The sequence below is a fragment of the Hordeum vulgare genome, chromosome 1H (assembly GCF_904849725.1).
Source record: "Hordeum vulgare subsp. vulgare chromosome 1H, MorexV3_pseudomolecules_assembly, whole genome shotgun sequence".
NCBI lineage: Eukaryota > Viridiplantae > Streptophyta > Magnoliopsida > Poales > Poaceae > Hordeum > Hordeum vulgare.
The window spans coordinates 64,835,234-64,858,978 of NC_058518.1; the positions used below are offsets into that span (position 1 = coordinate 64,835,234).

The window sequence follows — 23,745 nt, forward strand, 5'->3', positions numbered from 1 at the left end:
GTAGGATACAATATGGACGTTCAGGTCCCACTATTGATATTGACCGGAGAGTGTCTCGGTCACGTCTGCATAGTTCCCGAACTCGCATGGTCAGCACACTTAAGGTTCAATGATGTTTCGGTATAGTTGAGTTATAGGTGTTGGTGACCGAAGGTTGTCACGAGGAGCTCCGGAATGGTCTGGAGGTAAAGATTGATATATAGGAAGTCCTGTTTTGGTCACCGGAAAAGTTTCAGGCTCATCGGTAGTGTACCGGGAGTGCCGAGAGGGTGCCCGGAGACCATCGGAAGGGGTGTGACGATCCAAGAGCCTTCTGGGCTGTGAGAAGAGGTGGACCAGCCCCTAGTGGGCTGGCCAAGGCCTCTCTCAAGGGCCCATGCGGCTAGGAGAAGAGATAAAAGGCAAAGAACTTTTAAAAGGAAGGAAAAGGAGGAGTCCTCCCAAAGTAGTCCACCTTCCCACAAGGAGGTGGACTCCTCCTTTGGTTCGGCCGATCCCTCTTCTTGGAGTAGGGGCCAAGGCAGCCTTCTCTCCTTTCCTCCTATATATACTAGAGGTTTTGAGGGTTTTTGAGACACAATAATCAACCACGTGCTGCCCTCTCTCTAGATCCGTTTCTCCTCTAGTCTAGTTTTCAGCGGTGCTTAGGCGAAGCCCTGCTGGACTAGCTCCACCACCATCGCCGTCACGCCGTCGCGCTGCCGGAGAACTCATCTACCTCTCCGCCCCCTCTTGCTGGATCAAGAAGTCAGAGATCGCCGTCTTGCTGTACGTGTGCTGAACGCGGAGGTGCCGTCCGTTCTGCGCTAGATCGGGACGGATCGTGGGACGGCGTCGATTTGGATCGCGAAGACGTTCCCCTACATCAACCGCATTTCTTAACGCTTCCCGCTTAGCGATCTACAAGGGTATGTGGATCCGATCTCCCTCTCGTAGATGATCATCACCATGATAGATCTTCGTGTGCGTATATTTTTTTTCCATGCAACCCTCCCCAACAAAATATGCATGAACTTTATTTATTTTTGTTGAAATTCTTTTAAATTGTAATCAAACGTATGTTTTTTTGCATGATAATACGTGTCTCATTCATATGATAAAAAACAAAGTACAAGTCACATAAAGACTGACATTACCAAAATCAAAAAGATAGCAGAACATTGCTGAGCCTGTCACCTGCTTCCGGCACCACCACAACATTCATTAAAGAAAAAAATGACAGATCACCTTCTCACCCTATTTTGACGCGGCTCCATTGTTGACATGCAGCTTTGCGGACATCCAAGGTGGCTCATCAAAATTAAAGTCATTGACATTGAACGAATCAGACCAGGGCAACACCCCGAACACGCCATCGATCTTCAGATGTCGTCAATGCACACCATAATCTGCATCCGCTCCTGGACTATCTCCCAAGCTTCGGACTGGCGTTGGAGCAAACACCTCGCCGAAGGAAAGAGGTGAAGGGACTCTTCTAACGACGACTAAATGCCTGTTCGGCAATGCTTCGTGAAACAAAGCGCACTTTGAGCAGTTCCACAAAATGTAACTGGATACCGCTCCGCTCCGACGTAGAGTCGTGGAGCGGAGAAAATCCGAACGCGGCCTAAGGTTTCTAGTCACCTGGCCGATAGAAAAAGAACGCGGCAAACCGGCACTTGATTGTGTAAGCAAACGTACGTGGACAATTTTAAATAAGGGGAGTGATCTGCGCCGGCGCGCCGGCCCCAGATTTTCGGCCGGCCGCGCGCGGGCCGCAGTATCCACCAACCCCTCGTCGTCCGCACCGTTGGATCAGCATGCAACATTTTCCTCCTATGCAGCAAAATTTTGATGCTGTGCAGCAATTTTTCAACGGTTGCAACAAAAAACAAAATTTATAGGAAAAAAAAATATCTACGTGATCGTAGCAAAAAAAAAAGCTGATGGTACGTGGTAGCAAAAGTCAAACGCCGGTTGTAACAAAAATTTACGTAACGTGTATGCAACTTTTTAGTGAACGGTTGCAGCAAAACATGATGCCGGTTGTAGCAAAAATTAACAGGTTGTAGCAAAAAGTAAAAAACATCGATTGTAACAAAAAAATCCGACGAACTAAAGTTGCAACCAAATGTATATGCAACTTTTTTATTAAAACAAAATATAGTAAAAAACGCTTTCAGCAAAAATAACGCTGGTTGCAACATATTTAGACGAAAAATGTTGCATCCATTGACCAGAAAAACGCGCGGGTGAGAAAAATGTTGCAAGAGCCGCGCGCACGAAGGAGCGACCGGCGCGTCGTTTCGGCCCGCGCGCGGTGGGAAACGATTCCCTTTAAATAACGTGCTCCTGCATCTGTGTCGACAAACTAATCCCTCTGTACGCCGACAAATACGATGTCCGGTTTAAAATAGAGCTTCGAAAATGCAGACCATGGAGATGGAAGATCGGAGCCGTCCCGTGGGGACGGAAACCACCTACCCCGCACCCACAGAGATCCGGCGCCCCGTGGCGGGCCCACATGACATCGAGAAGGCGATCTCCCTCTGCCTACCCCGAAGAAAAAGTCTTTGTTTCTACTCGCGCGGCCCAACGCACAGTGCTCCACCCACCCCACCCGCCAGCCAGACGGTTTAAAAGCAGAGAGAGAGAGAGAGAAAAACAATGCACTTCAATTCTTGTTCAAACACCCCCTCCCCCCGTCTCTCTCTTCCGCCTTTCTGGACCTCTCACGAGCAGGGGCGCCTCTCCTCCCTCTCCTCCGCGCGACGAAGGAGCCGCCAGACCACGCCGCGGCCACGAGGTACGTGCGACGCGAGCCCTTCCTCTCTCTCTCTCTAGATGTTCCGATTTATGCATGGCTCGGGCGAAACCCGCGATTTCGTGGCGGAATTGTCCGGCGGTCCTCTGCCTCGCGCTATAGCCCGCTTGGTCGACCCGTGCGTTTCAGTCTGGTTCGCTGGTGCTGGTTTGTTCGAGGGCTCGATTCCTGATTGGAATGGAATTCGTTGTCCTCCTTGTCGTTTGCCCTCCAGCCGGAACGGATTTGATTGGACGGGAGGTGGGAAATGGGGTCCCGTTGAGCAGGGGATCGGATGACGATGCGGGATTGCAGAGCTGGTGCTGGTTTGCCCCCCCACCCCCCCCCCCCCCCCCCCCCCCCCCCTGAGCGGATCTGATGGTGTAGTTCGTCGAGGGGTTTCAACTCGCAGATTAAGGATTTGGAATGCATGGCTAGGTTGGGCTACGCTTCAGATTATTGATAGGGAAATGTTGCTGAGTTTGCAATATCACATTGCTGAATTGGTGGTAGGTGCGGCAGAGATGTAAGCATAGGCACGCATTGCCTTTTTAAGGGGAATATGGATGCCTCAGTTTTCCACTTCTTGTCACCTGGCAACTACCTCTTTTTGTGTCGCTAGCATAGTTGGAATTGACATGTAAGTGTTTTGAAAAGGACACCTTACCAACTCTGTCCTCCACAAAGGAAAACAACGTTGTCCCTTTATCGCCATGAATGATAACATTTCTCAATAGCCATACTCACCTAAGGAAACAAAAATTGGATCCGGGGCTCTCAACCTGGTTTTTCGATATGAAAAATCGGTAAACACAGTTTGGAGCTTAAAAAATTCTGATTTTGTTTTCACGTGTAGATGCTCACACATGCCTGTAAATTGAAATATTATTTGTACTATTTGCTACACCCTCCGTTTCATAATGCAGTGCACATAGATATTTAAAAAATCAAACTTCGTAAACTTTGAACAAGTTTGTATGAATATGTGCATCTACAATATCAAATAAATATCATTAGGTACATCATGTGGTGTAGTTTTGTGTTGTACTTATTTGGTATTTTCTATGTTGATATTTTTCTCAATAAACATGGTCAAACTCTACAATATTTCAATTTTCAAGAAATATACACACAAGATATTATGGAATGACGAGAATATCACATATTCCCACATTTATATTTTTTGTATAGGAACGGTTTAAAATATTTTCAGTGAAATTTGTAGATATGGAGGCCACATATATATCATCAAGGTTTTCGAGTCGCAACTCATGCGAGTCGGTCAGGGGTAGCGACTCGGAAAGAGTCAAGCCTGTAGTTGCGACTAGTCACGACTCGCTTTTCGAGTCGACACTAAGTTGAGGTGACCTTCTTGTTGCGACTCATCGACTAGTTGACGACTAGTCGCGACTCGCTTTTCGAGTCGACACTAAGTTGAGGTGACCTTCTTGTTGCGACTCATCGATTAGTCGACGACTAGTGGAGCGACTCGAAATCCATGTATATCATGCTGGACTTTTTCAAATAATTTGGAAGGTTATCAACATGGTTTTTTGTTTTCTTTTTAAATTTCCAGGCTTCCTTAAGCCAAGCGACAACACTCTAAGCATTCACACATGCCCTAGAAAGAAACTTTTCTTTGTTAAATCCGACTGATAATGTACACTCCCCACAACACTGTCATGGTAAGTTTAATCATTCAACACAGAAAACAGAAGAATTATCTTGATGACATCCTCTATTTAGTCATCTTTTTAAGTTTCCAGATTTTACTTCTGCTGGTGAAATTCATAACAGTCTGTATGAAAAAAGGTGTACAAAAAGCCCAAAGTAGTAAAAAACAGTTCCTTATGGCAACATCAACGCGAATCACCAAACCACCACTAAACGTCTGGACCGGGATGTTCGGACATTTTTTGCCATCCAACACGGTGCCTCAAACGTCCGTGGAAACGTTTGGGTGTCCGAAATCCCGTAAACATGACACAAACTCGTGTGAGGTTTGCAGGAGTCCGGATCTCCGCCACATAGGCCTCCGACACCCCTAGCCCATCCAAATCCCCTTTCACAACCCCCTTTCCCCCCACTCCGTCCCTCCCCCTTCCCCTGTATCCTCACCCTCCCAGTCCGCTGCCGCCGCTCTACCACCCTGGCTGCCGCCCAGGCCTTGCTGAACACCCGCCGCCCCAATCACGCACCTGCCTACCTTGAACTACGCCGTCGTTTCACCCCGGATCCAAAGGCCCTGCTGATGCCGTCCATGGCGTACACCCACGCCTGGCAAGTGTTTGGCCAAATGTCAATGAGAATATTTTTTATGTTATTGTTGTTTACTTTGAAGCAAGCACGATGCCTGGCTAAAAAAACAGGGACAGACATTTGGTGCATAGGGTTGGATGTCCGGCTCCCCTATCGGTGCCTACGAACGCGTCCACGGACGTTTGGTGTGTCCGGTTTGGTTATCCGCGTTAGAGTTGCCCTTATTTCTCAGTAACCCACCCATTGACCCATTTTGTATATATTACAAAGGAAAATACGTGCGAATTCTTATTTCTTCAGTTTTAAAGATGAAAAATATGGAATTGAGAAGATTCTTGCTCTACTATTTGGCATTCGTTAATAGTACTGTTATTACTTAATTTTTGGGTGTAGATATTCTCATCATATGGATTAAGGAATTTATACAAGAGTGAAGCATGTTCTTGTTTCAACCGGGTTCTCATACTCGTATAATTGATTGAGTTGGAAATAAGGAAAGATCACTTCCTGGTAATCACTAAATCTTGTTTTTTGTACCATCACTTTTTGTTGAAGTATGCTCAGTTACCACCATTTGTTTTGTGCATATCGTTATCTAGAACTGATGACTTCCATGAGCCCATTAGCCCATACTTGTAATACTTACCCTTTGGTAACTTCAAACACTGCACTAAAAAAAAGACTACAAACATTCCATGATGTCAGCAATCTGAATGAAGCAGCCCTTAAAAATGTGAGCAATGCATTTGAGTGATTATATTCTATTGTTTACCTGCCAATCATCATCCTATGAGAAATTTTCTGCAGAAGGTAAAACTAATTCTCCAATGGGGCATTTATTGATTGAAACTAATAACAGGGATGGTTAATGATTTTTCTTTTTAGCCTTTGTCCTTTACAGACTGGGCACTGACAAATTAGAAGTAGTGTCATTTTTAACTTCTGCCACGTAAGTAGTTGGATGTGTAATTGCCTACTGCACAGTTCACCAGATAAACCTAGTTCTAAATTGCTGTTGGTAGGGAAAATATATATTGTAAAATTGCAATTGAAACAAGTAGATAATAATTGGGGCATAAAAAAGGAAGTTGTATTTTGGTTCTGTTGGCACAACAGCTACACTTTGGTATGCTGTTATATGAACTGTATATCTGTTTGTTCTTATAATGATGGATCATAGCCATCATACAGTCCAAAGATATACATTGGTTAACAACTAGAGTGGAGATAACAACTGCTAATTAGTAGCTATTGACAGTTTAATTACGTTGCGAAATCCGTCAAGCTAAACCATAGAGCATTGTAAACTTCTACTGTATCTGATAAACACGTAACATGCGAAACTGTGAGATCGCGGGCTAGAGAAGAGGGATGAGAATGACAGGGACGATGGAGATGCGTTTTTATCCTTTTGGAAGGAACTATTTTTGGCTACATGAGGGTTTAACAATATCCTACTGTTGTGCAGAGAACGTCACATTGTTCCTGTTGAATATATATTTGTGCGTGTATATTATGTCATAGGCCCACCTCCTAGTTCCTTGTATAGTTGAGGTTGAGGCACATCTTGTACCTATATATAGGTGCCTAGTGTACCCAATCAATATTGAGAGTTGCACAGCCCAAACCTAATTCTCTACATGGTATCAGTTTCCTCCACGTTCGTGACCTAGCCGCCGCTGCGCCCTTACTCGCGCCGCCGCTGCCGCCTCTCCCCGCCGCCACACCCCGCCGCTGCCACCGCTCTTCCCTGTGCCGCCGCCGCTATGTGTCGCCGCCTCCCATCTACACCGCTTCCGCCTTCCTAACCTGCATCTCCCGACGCCACCGCTCGCCCATTGCCATGGCCTCTCCGCGCTCGTCAATCTCCTCCGACAACAATATGTTCGCTAGCCCGGACGTCACCCTTGTTCGTGATCTCAACATCTTCGATCGCGTTCCGGTGATTCTCGATCAGTCCACGGGCTCCTACTCTGCCTGGAAGAGGTACTTCTCCTTGGTGTTCCACGAGTACCTGCTCCACGGTCACATCGATGGTACTGTGGATTTGGCACTCATGGTGAACGACGAGGACTGGATGATCCTCGACGCCACCATCATCTGCTGGTTTTACCTCACCATCTCCAAGGATCTCTTCCACTTGATGTGTGTGCGATGATGACGACGCCTACGCCGTCTGGACCAAGCTCAACGGCCTCTTCACTGACAACAAACTTCAGCACAAGGTCCTCCTTCATGACAAGTTTTATGGGTGCCTGCAGCTTGATTCATCCATCGATGATTTTTGCATGCACCTCAAGAAGCTTGTCGATGAGCTCCGTGATCTTGGCGAGACGATCAGCGACGAGCTCCTCATCAGCACTCTCACCGCCGACCTCAACGACGACTTTGGGAACGCCGCCTCCAACCTGACTCTCATCCCGGAGCCTACCTTCGCTAAGGTGGTGGCGTACCTCAAGCTCGAGGAGAGGCGCCTGAAGATGGCGCGGATCCTGGCCACGCACACGGCTCTTACCACCGCCACTCGCGGTGGACCAGCTCCCCCGCGGCCGGCTCCCTAACAGACGGCCTTCCCGCAGCCAGCTCCCTTTCAGCAGCCGCAGCCGGCCCCATCTAGCAACGGCCGCCGTCGCGGTGGGCGCCAGCAGCAGCAGTCAAACAGCGCTTCGGGAGGAATCGCTCGCCCTCCACAGCAGCAGCCGGCTCCATGGTCCGCCGGGCAGAATCCGTGGACCGGCGTCGTGCACGCTTGTTCCATTCTGGTTCCCCGTGCTCCTGCTCCCGGTCTTCTCGGACCCCGGCCCCCCTCCCATCAGGCATTCTACGCCGCGCCACAGCCGTATGTGCCGCCATACGGCCCTCTCTTGTTCAGGCAGCCACCGCAGCCAGGCGGGCCGCCGTTGCTGCCCTTGACGGCCCAGCCTCAACTCCCAGCTCCCGTGCTTCCCCCTGCTCCCTGGGACCCGGCCCTGCTCGCGGCGCTGCACTCCGCCCCTACACCGACAACATACACTGGCGGTGGCTACTGGTAACATAAAGATCTTGTGTGGCTAACATAAAGATCTAGGAATACACATAGATTTGAGTGGCTAACATAAAGATCTTGTGTGGGTGCCAGTAAATTCGACATACAACTCACAAAAATCAGCTGATGAAGGGAACATTTTGAGGTTATATTCCACCTTGCAACTGTAGCATAACCTTAATTTGTTCCTTGAGAGTGACCTGTGCTGCGGCACCTCTACTTCTGTAGTAGCAACGATGATAGTGCTAAATACTGTTGACTTGATGATATTTCTCAGCACCAAGAGAAAGAATCATTTCCTTTTCTCCTTTCCCCAATCATAATGCCTTTTTCTTCTCCTACTGTCAATTTTTCTGTATTTGAGTGCACAACCAGTCAGATAAAGTGCTCGCCCATCTCAAATTTTGGTTATATCCATTAATAGGGAAGGCAAGAGAGACAGCTTGTTACCTCAAATGGACCGTGCACTACTCTGTAAACTAATATAAGAACGTTTAGATCATTATAGTAGTGATCTAAACACTCTTATATTAGTTTACGGAAGGAGTACGTATTAACAGCCCATTGAAAAGGTCATGATGAACTGCATTAGGCGCATTATCGGGTACTTGTCTATCAGGACTACAGTAGATGGATATAGCAGTGCTCGTTTTGTACCATCTACCTTAAGGTTACCCCACGACCAACAGAGAAGAGGACGGCTAGCTGATTCTATTCTGAAGTGGTATGAGCTACGAAAGTTCGTACTTAGGATTATATGTGCCCTGTTTGTTGAACAAAATGTCCCAGTCTCCGGGCAATATTAGGCAACACGCAAGTGCTTTTGTTCAACCTTTCCAAAAGATCAAAACACATTTGCACGAACTCTGTTACACATGGAGGGCGTCAGTTGTGGGTCGAAAATACGGTGGATCTCTCGAGGTTAGGTAAGCTGTTCTATTCGTAGTACGTCCAAATCACAGGCAGGTAGTTTTGTAGGGATCCATTGGCCATAGCCCCCCACAGCTGTGGGTTCCTCCTTGTTTCTTCCTCCCTCGTTTTGGACACGCTCATTCCCGGATTAGTCGGTTATCCGAACTGAAACCAACAGCCATCACATTTTCAATGCTGTCGCTGACGCCTGGTGGCATTGGTCCCAGTCCCTCTCTTCTCTCTGTCCGGTCAAGCCTGTTCAGACTTCAGACGATCCGCATACACGCAGAGTGTTCGCAGGGCTCCAGATGATCCTCTACTGCTCTACATGTGGAGAACATCTGTGCCCTGTTGACGGTCTAAAACAACACGAAATCTACTACTCTAGATCTGTCTGACGGATAGCTGGACGTCAAAGACATGTGGCAGAGGAAAGCCAGGTGAGCTGAAACCGCAATGCAGTTCCGAGCTGGACCCATGATGATCTTCTTATCCGGTCCCGTGCCTTGGAGCCCCACATGAGGTGTTCTTCTTCCTTGGGGGAGAGGACTTGCCCCCACGAGCTAGCGTGTCAACCTTTTTGGGGGGTTGCATGTGGTGCCGAGAAGAGGAGGTATCCTTGAGCAGCACGTCTGGGCCTGGTTGTGCCTGGGCTTGGTGCTGTCTTTGGCGTGTATCCCATTTCACACCTGGAATTACCTGAGATTCGGTGATGCCCCCATATTACCACCAACAAGTTGCACATTGCCTCACCGTGATGTTGGAATGAATGACTATACGCAACGTGCCAAGCTATATTAGATGGGCTCGAGCAGTACTTGTGTTCATCTGAAGCGGTAACAAGGTTTAGTGATGTTGTTAAACGATTCCGCTGCCTTAGCGGAGCCCACTCATGCTCCGATTGGGACTTGCATTTTGGCACGCTTTAGGTTGCTTCCAAGTGATACCAATCCTGTCTCCTCAAAACGAACCTTGAGGAGCAGTTCATGCCACCAGTTTCTACGATAACATTCTCTTGCATCCTTCCTTTATTACTTATCCTACGCTTGTGTTGCTTTGCTTCACGATACCCACAACCTTTTCGCGAAGCAATCTTCACCGTCTGTAGTGCTTTGTTACTCTACCACGAAATGCTTGGAGCTTGTACGGTATATCTAACCAACCCATCGCGCACACTAACCTGACAAGAGACATACAGATCGAGATTGGCATTGTGACCGACCATGCGTTGATGCCGTGCTGGCGAGGGGCCGGGTATACGTGGCCGTCGATCATGGAATGCGTAGGTAGGCCTCGTGTGTGATCAACTGAAGCAGCTTCCAAGCACAATGCAGCAGACGATGTACTCTACGTGCTCACGCATGGGGCCGGGACGGGCCCAATCATGGATCGCCTGAGCCGTGTTCGCCGTGGGTCTGAACAGGGGCTTGGTGCGTCAATGCCGTGTGAGGTCCCAGGACACGCACCCTACGCCGCTGCACGCATCATCCACCATACATGTCCAGAACAAAAGCACCGACCGACCTGGAGGCGCCGTGTCGTGCTCGTGGAGCAGCGGAGGCTGCTTGGCTGCTTCTGATGCCGATCATTGGCCCCCGGTTTCACATCGCGGCCATGTCCCATGTGTGTGTGGGTATGTATGTGTCTTGGCGGTGCACCGGCCGCACATGCTTCACGGAGACGAAAGCAGCAGCAGCGGCGGTGGCGATGGCGATGGGATTAGGATCGGAATCGGTGGCGACGCGACTGCGATACGCTATGCGCCGTATCACGTGCCGTTGCTTGCACCGTCCCCATAAAGCAAACCGAGTTATCTACTCTTAAAAAAATGGAGTAAATTACACGAAACGCTGGCATCTGAGTAAAATACTCTTGACACATTTGTTTGATTATTTTACAGATTCATTTTTATAGATAGTTGGTGTACTAACTTTTCTCAACTCCTAGTATTAGTAGTGAAAACTTACACATTAGTATACATTTGAGAAAATTTGTCTTGGAACTCACTGTTGTAAATATATTGCAGGGGGAGCAGTATGTGCAGTAGCATTGCAGGCCTGCGGTGACGAGAAATGTATGTGTGGAGTGTTTGTTAACAATTCCTTGTACTAGCGTAAGTCGGCCAGCGGGGCCGAGGCCAGAGAGACAGCGTTCCAGCTGGACCAATCAGCGGGCGGCGCCAAGAACGAACTTGACAGAGTTTGTTGCCCTCCATCACCCAACCACCTCCCTGCTCCCTGGCCCCCACTCGCCACCCCCTCTATATAACCCGGCACGCGCCCTGGCGCCAGCGATGTCATCCTCACCACGCGAGACGGCGGCGGCGAGCCAAGGCGAAGGCGGCAAGGAGTCGTGCCCGTTCTGCGAGATGTCGAAGCAGCACGCGGCGGGGTGCGCGCGGCGGCTGCCGAAGCGGATCATCCTGGTGCGGCACGGCGAGAGCCAGGGGAACCTCGACATGTCGGCCTACTCCACCACGCCGGACTACCGCATCCCGCTGACGCCGCGCGGGGTCGAGCAGGCGCGCGCCGCCGGCCGGGGCATCCTCGACGTGGTCTCGTCCGGGGCCCCCGACGCCAACTGGAAGGTCTACTTCTACGTCTCCCCCTACGAGCGCACCCGGGCCACCCTGCGCGGGATCGGCGCCGCCTTCCCGCGCCACCGCGTCATCGGCGCCCGCGAGGAGTGCCGCGTCCGCGAGCAGGACTTCGGCAACTTCCAGGTCGAGGAGCGGATGCGCGCCATCAAGGAGACCCGCGAGCGCTTCGGCCGCTTCTTCTTCCGCTTCCCCGAGGGCGAGTCCGCCGCCGACGTCTTCGACCGCGTCGCCAGTAAGCCCACCCCCCGATTCCCCTTCCGATTCCATCGTCGTTTTTCTCTCTTCTCCGCCTCCCATGGATCGACGAACCGAACCGAACCGGCTGATCGCAATGCAGGTTTCCTCGAGTCGCTGTGGAGGGACATCGACAACGGGAGGCTGGATCCCAGCACCACCTGCGAGACCAACCTGGTGATCGTCTCGCACGGCCTCACCTCGCGCGTCTTCATGATGAAGTGGTTCAAGTGGACCGTGGAGCAGTTCGAGCGCCTCAACAACTTCGAGAACTGCGAGTTCAGGGTGATGCAGCTCGGGCCCGGCGGCGAGTACAGCCTCCTCATGCACCACACCAAGGAGGAGCTCGAGGCCTGGGGCCTCTCGCCGGAGATGATCACCGACCAGCAGTGGCGCGCCTCCGCCAACCGACGCAGCTGGTCCGAGGAGTGCTCCTCCTTCATCGCCACCTTCTTCGACAACTGGAACGATCCGCCAGAGGGGGAGGAGGAGACGGACGACGACCGCCAGCAAGAAGGCGATGCCAAGATCGAGTCTCTGGAGTAACCAATCCGCTCCCCCCTTTCCCATAGTTCCTTAGAATTTGTTCCAACTCGATACTGCAACTGCACATCTCGTTCGTTTGTTCGTCGCCAAGTTCTTCGACAACCGGAAGGATTTAGAAGAAGAGAATGGCAAGATCAAGCTGTTGGAGTATCCGAACTGACTTACTTGCTCTTCCGTTAGCTTCGTCAAAGTTCTTCAGATTTGATACTGCTAGTGTCTTCCGCCATGGATGGATGTAGTAGCCATCGCGGGGTTTCCCTTTTTGTTGAATTCGAAACCTGTTCATAGTAGCTAGACATTGAGATACGATTTGGAGAAATGCAGAAGTGGGTGCTCTGGTTGAGAACAGAGTCTTTGGAGATTGATATTTCTGCATGCTTTGGTTTCCATTTCGTTCTGATTGGCAACTTCATTTGGACTATGCTCATTGAATTCGCAACCTGTTCTTACTACTTCTTGTTCATACTAGTTATACTTATACATTGAGATGCTATTTGGGGAAATGCAGAAGAGGGTGCTCTGGTTGAGACCAGAGCATCGGAGAATGATATATCCTGGGGTTTCTGAAGGATTGTTTTTGGTTCAATCTCTGACCTGTTCATAGCTAGACATTTAGACTCTGAATATGATTTAGACTTTAGTTCCAATTCTGTTCTTATTTTCCAAGTATGACTGTGGTTTGAAAATGGGGATATCTCTGACTCCTTTGCTTTACAGTTCACTTCAACCGAAATTTATCTTGATTATTTGGACAGTAAAAAATAGAGAAATATCTTTAGCTAGATATATATGGTTATTTGCATGTTTTTTTTGCGGGGTGTTATTTGCATGTTCTTAATCTAACAACTAACAACCACCGTCCTTTTCTACAGCTTTCTTTTGGAAAAGTATTTAATGTTTATTTTATCTTTTGTGAGGAGTTTACAGGACTCTTTTGAGAAAGAGAACACCAGAACATTATTATCTGAGCATTTTGTTTGGTAGCCTCTGTTCACATGCAACGAGCACTGTAGTATCCGAGCATTTTGTCTGGCAGCAAAAGTATTCTTTTATCCGGGCATATTTCTTTTTCCATTTTTCACGTGCAATGATTCCTTGCTAGTAGCGTTGCAACAGATTTCCTTTTGCAGACTATATCCCCCCACGGATTGGCGCTGCCTTTTTCTGAGAAGATATTTTGTACTCCCTCCGTTCCTAAATATAAGTCTTTTTAGAGGTTTCATTAATGAACTACATATGAATGTATATAGACATACTTTAGAGCGTTGATTCACTCATTTTGCTCCGTATGTAGACCCTTGGTGAAATCTCTTAAAAGAATTATATTTAGGAACGGAGGGAGTATTTTCTCAAGACACCTTGCCACCTATGCCATGTGATGATTGTTGCTAGTTGCTACTAATGATGTATCCACATCGTAATCCTGAGCCAGCATGTGTCCCGGGAAAACTAGTTTATGAACCGTAGGAATTCGTGGGTGCAGTTCTAGTCATAGTAAACATTCCTTGTTGCTGGCACGACGTTGTTCTGGTCAGGTCAGGTCAGATCAGATCCTCTGCCTGGTTTGCTGGTCCGACAGAATTGACCGTCGTGATAGTATGTGCGCATGTTGGCGGTGGCTTGTTATTGGGGTCAGGCAGAGTTTCTTTAGTCGGCTTGCTCCGGTGTTGGCTGGAAACAGGAAGATCTCATGTGTTAATACTCGTCTATGATCTGTCCACTCCACCCCGCGCGTCAAGATCCCGAAATAGCGGAGCCGGTGCCGGTGCGTGAAATCTTGACCGTTGAACTGCCATGCCGTGGAGGCTGTCATTTGAACATGCTTAATTAATGTTAACTTGTTGAGGTAGATAGCAACATCATTTCTTCGATCAGTACCATGAGAAGAGAACAAACGCCATTCCATTTTCAATGATTGTGTTGTGACCTTCGTCGTGATCAGGGGAAGGAGTTGACTTGGTCTGTAAATACAAAAATCAAGGTACGGCTTTATCCTCGTGGTCAGGGCAACAAGGAGTGTTAGAATTAATGGGCTTGGCACATCTATAAATTCTGAAATCTCAAATTAAGCACATGAATAAAATGACAAGTGGTGTTGCTAAAGTTTAGTCACATACCGCTAGTGAAGGAAGAATTGGACCTCTTTATACAGTGAGTTCTCCCCACCACTCTAAGTGTGTTGAGAATAGAAAGAAGAGAACCACATGGGCCAGGAAGGACAGGGCAGGGCGGCGTGTACGTGCAACATGCGTGCGAATGGTCCACGACACGGAACCGACCTTGGTCCTCCTATATATACTGCTTACCGTAGTCGGCCAAAGAACACCGAAAGCATCTAGGGTTTTGCCTCGTCTCACAACTTGCGCCGTCATCGTAGTCTACCTCATCTCAAACACCGGAGTGCATCAGCATGCGGAAGAGCAGGTCTCCAGAACCGTTCGTCTTTGCGATCCTGCACCGGGAGAGGACAAATTAGGTTTTTGGAAAGCGCTTTGCGCGACTGCTCAAGTTCGCTACCACGGGTCATCTACCGTCCAAGTCAGGCGGTGCTACTCATCGTCGTATTCATCGCCATCAACAAAGGATCGTCACCAACATCATCGTCAACACAATCACTCCTGCTGCAACTAACGAACAATACGTAACTCGTAATGTGTTTATGTTGATCGTTGTAGTTGCTGCTTCTTGCGTGGTGATTTTGTGCATGTTCAGTTGCTCTGCCGGATTGCTAGAGTATTGCATGCTATTTTCTGTTCTAGTCATGAATTATTTAGTGGAATTAATCATGAACTTGCCTAATCTTCCAATAATCAAAAAACCTAATCGTAGGCAATTTCCTGAGTTAACTATGGTTGGATTTCTTGATGCACTCAGGCCGGATAAGTTTACCAGTGTGCACTTTAAGAGGTGGGAAGTGAGATCCGCGCTCTGGCTTACTGCTCTGAAAGTTTTCCATGTTAGTGCTGGCATGCTAGAGGGAGCTTCTGATGAAGATCAGAAAAAGTTCCAGGAAGCCAACACTATGTTTGTGGGATGTGTTTTAAGTGTTCTTGCTGACCGCCTGTGTGATGTGTATATGCACATACAAGATGGAAAGACACTGTGGGAGGCAATGAAGGTTAAATTCGGTGCTACAGATGCAGACGGTGAACTGTAAATCATGGAGAATTTTCACGACTACAAGATGCTGAATAACCGTTCTGTGGTTGAACAAGCTCATGAGATACAATGTATTGTGAAGGAACTGGAACTCCTTAAGTGTGATCTACCCGATAAATTTGTCGTTGGGTGCATGATTGCAAAGTTGACTCCTTCATGGAGAAACTTCGCCACTTCTCTAAAACATAAGAGGCAGGAGATATCAGTTGAAAATATGATTGCATCTCTTGATGTTGAAGAGAAAGCTCGGGCTAAAGACACTACTGAGAAAGGAGGTGAGGTTCAACCTACTGCCAACATGGTACAAAGGTTCCCACAGAACAAGAACAAAGGAAAAAACAAGCCTGTTCTCAACAAGCCTACAAAGACTACTACCTTCAAGAAGAAAAAGTTCAACAAGGCTGAGCTAGAGTGCTACGCCTGTGGGAAACTCGGACACTTTTCCAAGGAATGCCCAGAACGTGTAGACAGTAGAGGGAAAACCAGTTCCAAGACAGTCAACATGGTGACTGCTAGCAATACTGATGGGTATGGTAATTTACCTATTGTGCTTTCAGTATTTCAATCATCTTCATGGTGGATTGATTCAGGAGCTAACGTTCATGTGTGTGCTGACGTCTCTTTGTTTACTTCTTATCAGGTCGCAAGGGATTCTACCGTCCTAATGGGGAATGGGTCGCATGCTTCTGTTCGTGGCACTGGCACGATGGATCTGAAGTTTACTTCGGGAAAGATCATGCAATTAAGGAACATGTAGTATGTCCTTACTATGAACAAGAATCTAGTTAGCGGCTCCCTTCTATGTCGAGATCGGTTTAAGGTAGTTTTAGAGTCAAATAAAATAATCGTGTCGAGATTTGGACAATTTATAGGCAAAGGCTATGAGTGTAGAGGCTTGTTCCGCTTTTCCCTTTTAGATTTTTGCAATAAGTTAGTAAACCAAATTTGTGCTAGTATTAATGATGATACAAGTATTTGGCATTCTCGTTTATGTCATATTAATTTTGGTTTCATGTCTCGGCTATCTAATATGAGTTTAATTCCTAATTTCACACTTCCAAAGGTTCTAAGTGCCATAGTTGTGTGCAATCGAAGCAACCTCGAAAGCCTCACACGGGTGCCGAAGAGAGAAACTTGGCACCTCTAGAACTCATACATTCTGATCTATGTGAGATGGATGGTGTGTTGACAAAAGGTGGAAAGAGATATTTCATGACTTTGATTGATGATGCAACTAGATTTTTCTATGCTTATTTGTTCCAAACTAAAGATGAAGCTCTCAATTACTTAAAGATATATAAAGCTAAAGTTGAAAATCAACTAGAGAGAAAGATCAAGCGTCTTAGGTCGGATCGTGGTGGAGAATATTTTCCCAAAGTTTTTGATGAATTTTGTGAGGAACATGGTATCATTCATGAGAGGACGCCTCCCTATTCGCCCCAATCAAACGGGATTGTCGAGAGGAAAAACTGCACGTTGACTGACTTGGTGAACGCCATGCTAGACACTGCTGGTTTATCTAAGGCATGGTGGGGGAGGCTTTGTTGACTGTATGTCATGTCCTGAATAGAGTTCCTAACAAAAATAAAGAGAAAACCCCTTATGAAGAGTGGGTTGGGAGAAAACCATCACTTTCTTATTTGCGCACTTGGGGATATTTGGCAAAGGTCAATATTGTTATCCCCAAGAAACGCAAACTTGGACCAAAGACAATGGACTGTGTTTTTGTGGGTTATGCTCAGCGGAGCATTGCTTATAGATTTTTAGTAGTTAAATCTGAGGTTCCTGATATGCATGTAGATACTATAATGGAATCTCATGATGCAACATTTTTTGAGAATATGTTTCCTATGAAAGATATGCATAGCATTGCTAGATTTTCTTCTGAGTTAAATTCTAAATCTAGTACATTTGATGATTATATTGAACAAACACCCGAGGAAGTCCATGAGAAGGATAACGATGAAGCTCCTGTAAGGAGCAAGAGACAAAGGTTGCAAAATCTTTTGGTGATGATTTCATCGTATACCTTGTGGACGATACTCCCAAGTCCATTGAAGAGGCATATGCATCTTCCGATGTAGATGATTGGAAAGAAGTTGTTCGTAATGAGATGGACTCAATTCTTTCTAATGGAACTTGGGAGTTAACTGAACGACCTTATGGTTGTAAACCCGTGGTTGTAAATGGGTGTTCAAAAAGAAGTTAAGGCCTGATGGTACTATTGATAAGTACAAGGCGCAACTTGTTGCCAAGGGCTACACTCAGAAAGAAGGCGAAGATTACTTTGACACCTATTCACGTGTTGCTAGAATGACCAGCATTCGGGTGCTACTTTCTCTAGCTGCCTCTTATGGTCTGATCATTCATCAAATGGATGTAAAGACAACTTTCCTAAATGGAGAGTTGGAAGAGGAAATTTATATGGATCTGCCTGATGGGTTTGTGGTAAAAGGAGAAGAGAAAAAGGTGTGCAAGTTGCTAAAATCTTTGTATGGTCTGAAACAAGCACCTAAGCAATGGCATGAGAAGTTTGAAAGAACTTTGACTTCTGCGGGATTTGTCATTAATGAGGCTGATAGGTGTGTTTACTATCGCCTTGGTGGAGGCAATAGTGTCATATTATGTTTGTATGTGGATGCCATATTGATCTTCGGTACAAACATTGTTGCGATCAATGAGGTCAAGTCTTTCCTATCAAAGAGTTTTGACATGAAAGATCTGGGAGAAGCCGATGTGATCCTAAACATCGAACTTATTAAGGATGAGAGTGCGATTACTCTAACGCAATCTCACTATGTTGAGAAGGTCTTGAGACGCTCCGGCTTTATGGATAGCAAGCCTTATCCAACACCTTATGATCCCAGCGTGACACTTAGAAAGAACAAGAAAGAAACGAGAGATCAATTAAGAGACTCTCAAATTGTCGGTTCACTCATGTACCTAGCTAGCTCTACAAGACCAGACATCTCTTTTGCTGTGAGCAAACTAAGTAGGTTCATGTCCAACCCGGGTAATGATCATTGGCATGCACTAGAAAGGGTCCTGCACTATCTGAGAGGTACTATGAGTTATGGAATTCACTATTCAGGGCACCTCGCTGTGCTAGAAGGATATAGTGATTCAAATTGGATCTTTGATGTTGATGTACTCTATGTTACAAGTGGGTATGTGTTTACTCATGGAGGTGGTGCAGTGTCATGGAGGTCTTGCAAGCAAACCATATTGACAAGGTCAACTATGGAAGCAGAACTAACTGCTTTAGACACAGCCACTATAGAGGCAGAATGGCTCCGTGAATTCTTGATGGACTTGCCCGTGGTTGAAAACCCCGTACCGGCTATTCTTATGAATTGTGACAACCAAACGGTTATCACTAAAGTAAATAATTCTAAGGATAAAGCAAAGTCATCAAGACACGTGAAGAGACATTTGAAATCTGTCAAGAAGTTGAGAAACTCCAGAGTAATAATTGTTACGTATATTCAAATAGATAAAAACCTGGCAGATCCTTTTACAAAGGGACTATCACGAAATGTGATGGATATTGCATCGAGGGAGATGGGTATGAGACCCATAGACGTTACACCATAGTAGTAACCCAACCTTTGTGATCGGAGATCCCGTGAATTAGGACCTGGGAAGAACAAGTTATTGGTTAACAGAGGAGAGTAATAAGTGATCGTCTCTAAGTGAAGATGCAAAAATCTCAGAGGTGTAAGGCTTAAGTGCTGCAAGGAAGGTTGGCAACATGCCTTAATGTGATTCTATTGGATATTATAACAAATATGTTGTCCTACAGAGCAATCTTGAAAAACACACCTATATGAGCTTCGATTGTAAAACATCGCAATCTAGGAGATTTGGGTAATCTCTAGTAAGCTCATGAAGAGACCATGGAGTACGACGTATATGCTCCAAACCGCGAGGTAGACTACTGGCAGCTAGGTACTGGTTAAGACTTTGAGTGAAACCTATTCACACAAAACTAGCAATTCAAGGCATAGTCCATTGGTAAGTTGTGGATGGATGTAGCTTAAAGTTCTAGACAGAAGTTTAACTTAACAGTCTCTCTTGAAATACTGGTATATTAAACAAGTGGAGAGAAAAGGCAAATCTCTAAATGGGTCTTTGAGATCTAGTGGGGGATTGTTAGAATTAATGGGCTTGGCCCATCTACATATTCTGAAATCTCAAAGTAAGCCCATGAATAAAATGGCAAGTGGTGGTGCTAAAGTTTAGTCCCATACCGCTAGTGGAGGAAGAGTAGGACCTCTTTGTACAGTGAGTTCTACCCACCACTCTAAGTGTGTGTTGAGAAGAGAAAGGAGACAACCACATGCGCGCGCTCGCTCGCCTCGGCAGCGCAAGGATGCACGTACGTGCGACATGCGCGTGAATGGTCTGCCGAATTCCGGTTCGATGCCTTGCACGGGCACAACTTCCTTTTGCCATTTTATTTTTTTATGTCTTGACACATAAGTTGAGAATTTCTTGTCCGGTAAGTATACGACTTGGAAATCAAGTCGGTTTGAGACGTGGTCGTGACACGGAACCGACCTTGGTTGTGATAGCTTGGCTTATTAGGGATGATAGATGTCACACCCAAGATGCGACCCTATCCTCAATTTGGCACGAGGGCCTTGTCAGGGATAGAAGCGCATCTCATCGTGTCGCAAGAATGGATATCGTCACAAGTACATGTACTGAACAGAAGAGATATATATAGAGTTGGCTTACACTCGCCACAAGCTACATCAGAGTCACATCACTACATTACATAATCTTCAAGAGTAAGAGCAGGGTCCGACTACGGACGAAAACAAACGACAAAAGAAGAACGACGTCCATCCTTGCTATCCTAGGCTGCCGGCCTGGAACCCATCCTAGATCGATGAAGAAGAAGAAGAAGAGGCAACTCCAAATGTACAATCAACGCGCTCGCGTCAAGTAACCTTTACATGTACCTGCAACTGGTGTTGTAGGAATCTGTGAGCCACAGGGGACTCAGCAATCTCATTTCCAAAGGTATCAAGACTAGCAAGGCTTAATGAGTGAGGCATGGTTAAGTGGTGAGGTTGCAGCAGTGGCTGAGCATATATTTGGTGGCTAACTTACGAGTACCAGAAATAAGAGGGGGAAGATCTACGCATAGCGGATGTGAACTACAGATGATCAAAGAATGATCCTGACACCTACCTACGTCAGACATAACCCCACCGTGTCCTCGATCGAAGAAAGAACTCACGAAAGAGACAGTCACGGTTACGCACACAGTTGGCATGTTTTAATTAAGTTAACTTCAAGTTATCTAGAACCAGTGTTAAACAAAGCTTCCACGTTGCCACATAACCGCGGGCACGGCTTTCCGAAAGATTTAACCCTGCAGGGGTGCTCCAACTAGTCCATCACAAATTACCACAAGCCGCATAGAAATCCTCAATCACGAAGCTCGCGATCTCGTCGGATTCCCTAGTGGAAAACCTCAACTCTGAGATTACCCAAAGCATCACCGGAATCCCGATGCACAAGATATCTCGTCAAAGGTAAAACTAATCCAGCAAGGCCGCCCGTCGTGTCGACGTACCCGATAGGAGCCGCGTATCTCGTTCTCAGGACATGACGGATGGAACTAGCTACGAGTGCCAAACCTCGAGTTTCCTCGCGGTGGCCCCGCAGGCAGACCGTTTGGGACCAACACCATCAGCACTGGCCCCCCCTGTTTATGTAAAATTACTCCTCGGGTAGCGCTAACTCCCTATGCATTTCAATTTATCCAAATTATTATGTTGGGCAAATGTAGAACCAAAGTTGGGCCTTGCTAGACCAACTTTAATCTAAAACGAATTATCAAGGGGGTCCCCATAACAACCCCGACCGTGTTAGGAGCGCTCAATTATGGAACATAACACCGGTAGCCGAAACTAAGGGGGCAAAGGTGGAACAAAACACCAGGATAGAAAGGCCAAGCCTTCCACCTTTTACCAAGTATATAGGTGCATTAAATTAAATAGCATTTAATATGGTGATATAACAAAGAACCCATGTTTTCACATGGAAGCATCTGCACCTGCAACTAGCAACGCTATCAACAGGGTTAAGCGAGCGGTAACATAGCCAATCAGTGGTTTGCTAGGTTGAACAGGTTGAGGGTTTCATGGCATTGTTGAGAGGCTGGTATTTAACATGTGGAAGGCAATGAGACATAATCGATAGAAGCGGTAAAACTAGCATGGCAATGATAGTAATGGTATCTGAGGAAATGATCATCTTGCCTGAGATCCCGCTTGGAAGAAGAGTGACTCCGTGAAGCAGACGAACCGACGTAGTCGAACGGGTCCTCACAATCCGGCACGATGCGGAACTCTATCGAGACGGAGGAAACCAGAAACAAGCATCAACACACGATATACACCACACGATGCAAGACACACATGATGCATGAACGGTCTAATGCACGGCATGACAATCACAACAATCAAACACTACACATTAAGTGAAGCTCGATATGCAACGAGCTGTATATCGACGAAGCTCCACGTTTAATTATTTAGTTCATTCCCGTTTATTAACACGACAAAATTAAAATGTTGTTAACATGGCACGGGGTGAAGAACAAATTAATCTACCTAGCTAGGCATTTTAAATGAGACCGGAAACGTCATATAGCATCTCCGAAATGACCCCACGTGTTAAAACTTAATTCTGTCCAGATTTGTCCTAACCACATTTTAGGTTTGTTAAACGGGAAAACAAAGTGGAGCATGTGATTCTACTCATCGTTCTACTCGATTTACATATATGGCTCATCTTCAACGGAGGTACGGTTAAATAGTTACGGGTAAAGCGGTATTAGCACGACATGACACGCAAAACGAAACAAACAACAAGCTTAACATTTTTAATCATGCATGGGAGCTGAAAAATATTGATCTACGCAAAAATCTACACGATATACATATATCACTTGTCGCGATCCAACGCACGGTTTAAAAACTACGGGCGTCTAAAAAATATGCATCTTTCTAAGAATTAGCAAAATTCCTAGCATAGACAAAAGGAAAGAGCTGGGCTAAATCTGAAGCAGGAATGTGACAGGGATTTAAAAAAAATGACACAGGGAAATAATATGGGTCAACTGGGATGAAATCGGGTGGAGCTAGCGAGCTAGGCAGCACAAGTGCTTGCAGAAAAACGACCATCAACAGGAAAACATATATGATACATCTGCCAAAGCTGCTGCAATGCAAGACAACATGTCTTGCAAAAAAAAAATTTATCGGCGGGGATTTGATCCCTGGATCTCCTGATTCCAGGTCTACACGCTGTCCAGTTGGGCTACAACGCAACTTTAGACAAAACATGGGATTTGCGCTAGATGTATCATACTATGCTGCTGACAGAACCCGGTGCAGAACAGATGTTCCTTTCTCTGTTGTCGGTGCTCGAGTTACAGGCTGCAGGTTCGGCGGCACGGCTTCAGGTCAGGTCTTGCCTGATGGTGGAGCTCCGTCCATGGGGACACGGCGACGCACCAGGTCAAGGCAAGGGCCTCTAGATCCGGTCGGGGTTGCGGCCTTGCGACGGCTTGGACAGGCAAGCTCCATGGGGCGGCGACCATGGCAGGATCCGGCGGGTTCTGCACGGGGACGGCGAGGGTGACAGTGTCCTGGCCAGAGGCGACGGGGACGAACCAGATCGGGCCTGATCCGGGGGCGTCCATCCCGTTCCCAAAGGCGGCGAGGTCCAGGCTTGACGTCCATGGCAGCGATTTAGGACCTCCTCTGCTGTTCCTGCGGGTCAGAGAAGAGGGAGAGATAGAACGTGAGGGAGAGAGGAAGGTAGGCACAAAGATGGAGAGGCGGAGGAAGGGCGGCTCGAGGGGACCAGCCTGGTCGGCCTGCTGGTGGAGCTCCGAGGAGGCCGGTCGGCAAGGTGAAGTTGGGGCTCCGGCCAGCACGACGGGAGCTGCTACTCCTGCTTGTTGCCGGGCTACTGGTAGGCGGACACGTCCACAGGGAGAGGAGCCGCGGGATGGATTTGGCTGCAGTTTTGCTTGGCAGAGAAAACGAGGTGGGCGGCGGCGGCTGCGGGACAAGACCCCTAGAAGTTAGGGTTTGTTCCTAATTAGGTAGGGATGGCCTATAAATATAGAGGGGAATTTATATTAGGGGTTATTTGGACCCTTTGATTCGAATCAGACGGTCGAGAATAAATAGGCCAAGGGGT

General features: G+C 47.1%; 1 protein-coding gene across 2 annotated transcripts; it reads left to right on the forward strand.

Annotated features, from left to right (window-relative positions):
* The first annotated feature begins 2,644 nt into the window (after positions 1-2,644).
* Positions 2,645-12,724, forward strand: LOC123424383 (phosphoglycerate mutase-like protein AT74H). Of its 2 annotated transcripts, XM_045107987.1 has the most exons (4): positions 2,645-2,785; positions 5,435-5,551; positions 11,005-11,809; positions 11,915-12,724. In XM_045107987.1, exons 3-4 carry the CDS (start codon positions 11,272-11,274, stop codon positions 12,355-12,357), a joined length of 981 nt encoding a protein of 326 aa, XP_044963922.1. In that variant the 5' UTR covers positions 2,645-2,785; positions 5,435-5,551; positions 11,005-11,271; the 3' UTR covers positions 12,358-12,724. The 2 variants fall into 2 exon arrangements, with proteins under 2 accessions (XP_044963922.1, XP_044963928.1); XM_045107993.1 differs by lacking the exon at positions 5,435-5,551.
* Positions 12,725-23,745: the final 11,021 nt, after the last annotated feature.

What these genes read in the sequence shown, in the direction of transcription:
- LOC123424383 (XM_045107987.1), top strand. Translation starts at nt 11,272, where the DNA reads ATGTCATCCTCACCACGCGAGACGGCGGCGGCGAGCCAAGGCGAAGGC. An exon ending in CGTCTTCGACCGCGTCGCCA is followed by an intron (nt 11,810 to 11,914) that starts GTAAGCCCACCC and finishes ATCGCAATGCAG; the next exon opens with GTTTCCTCGAGTCGCTGTGG.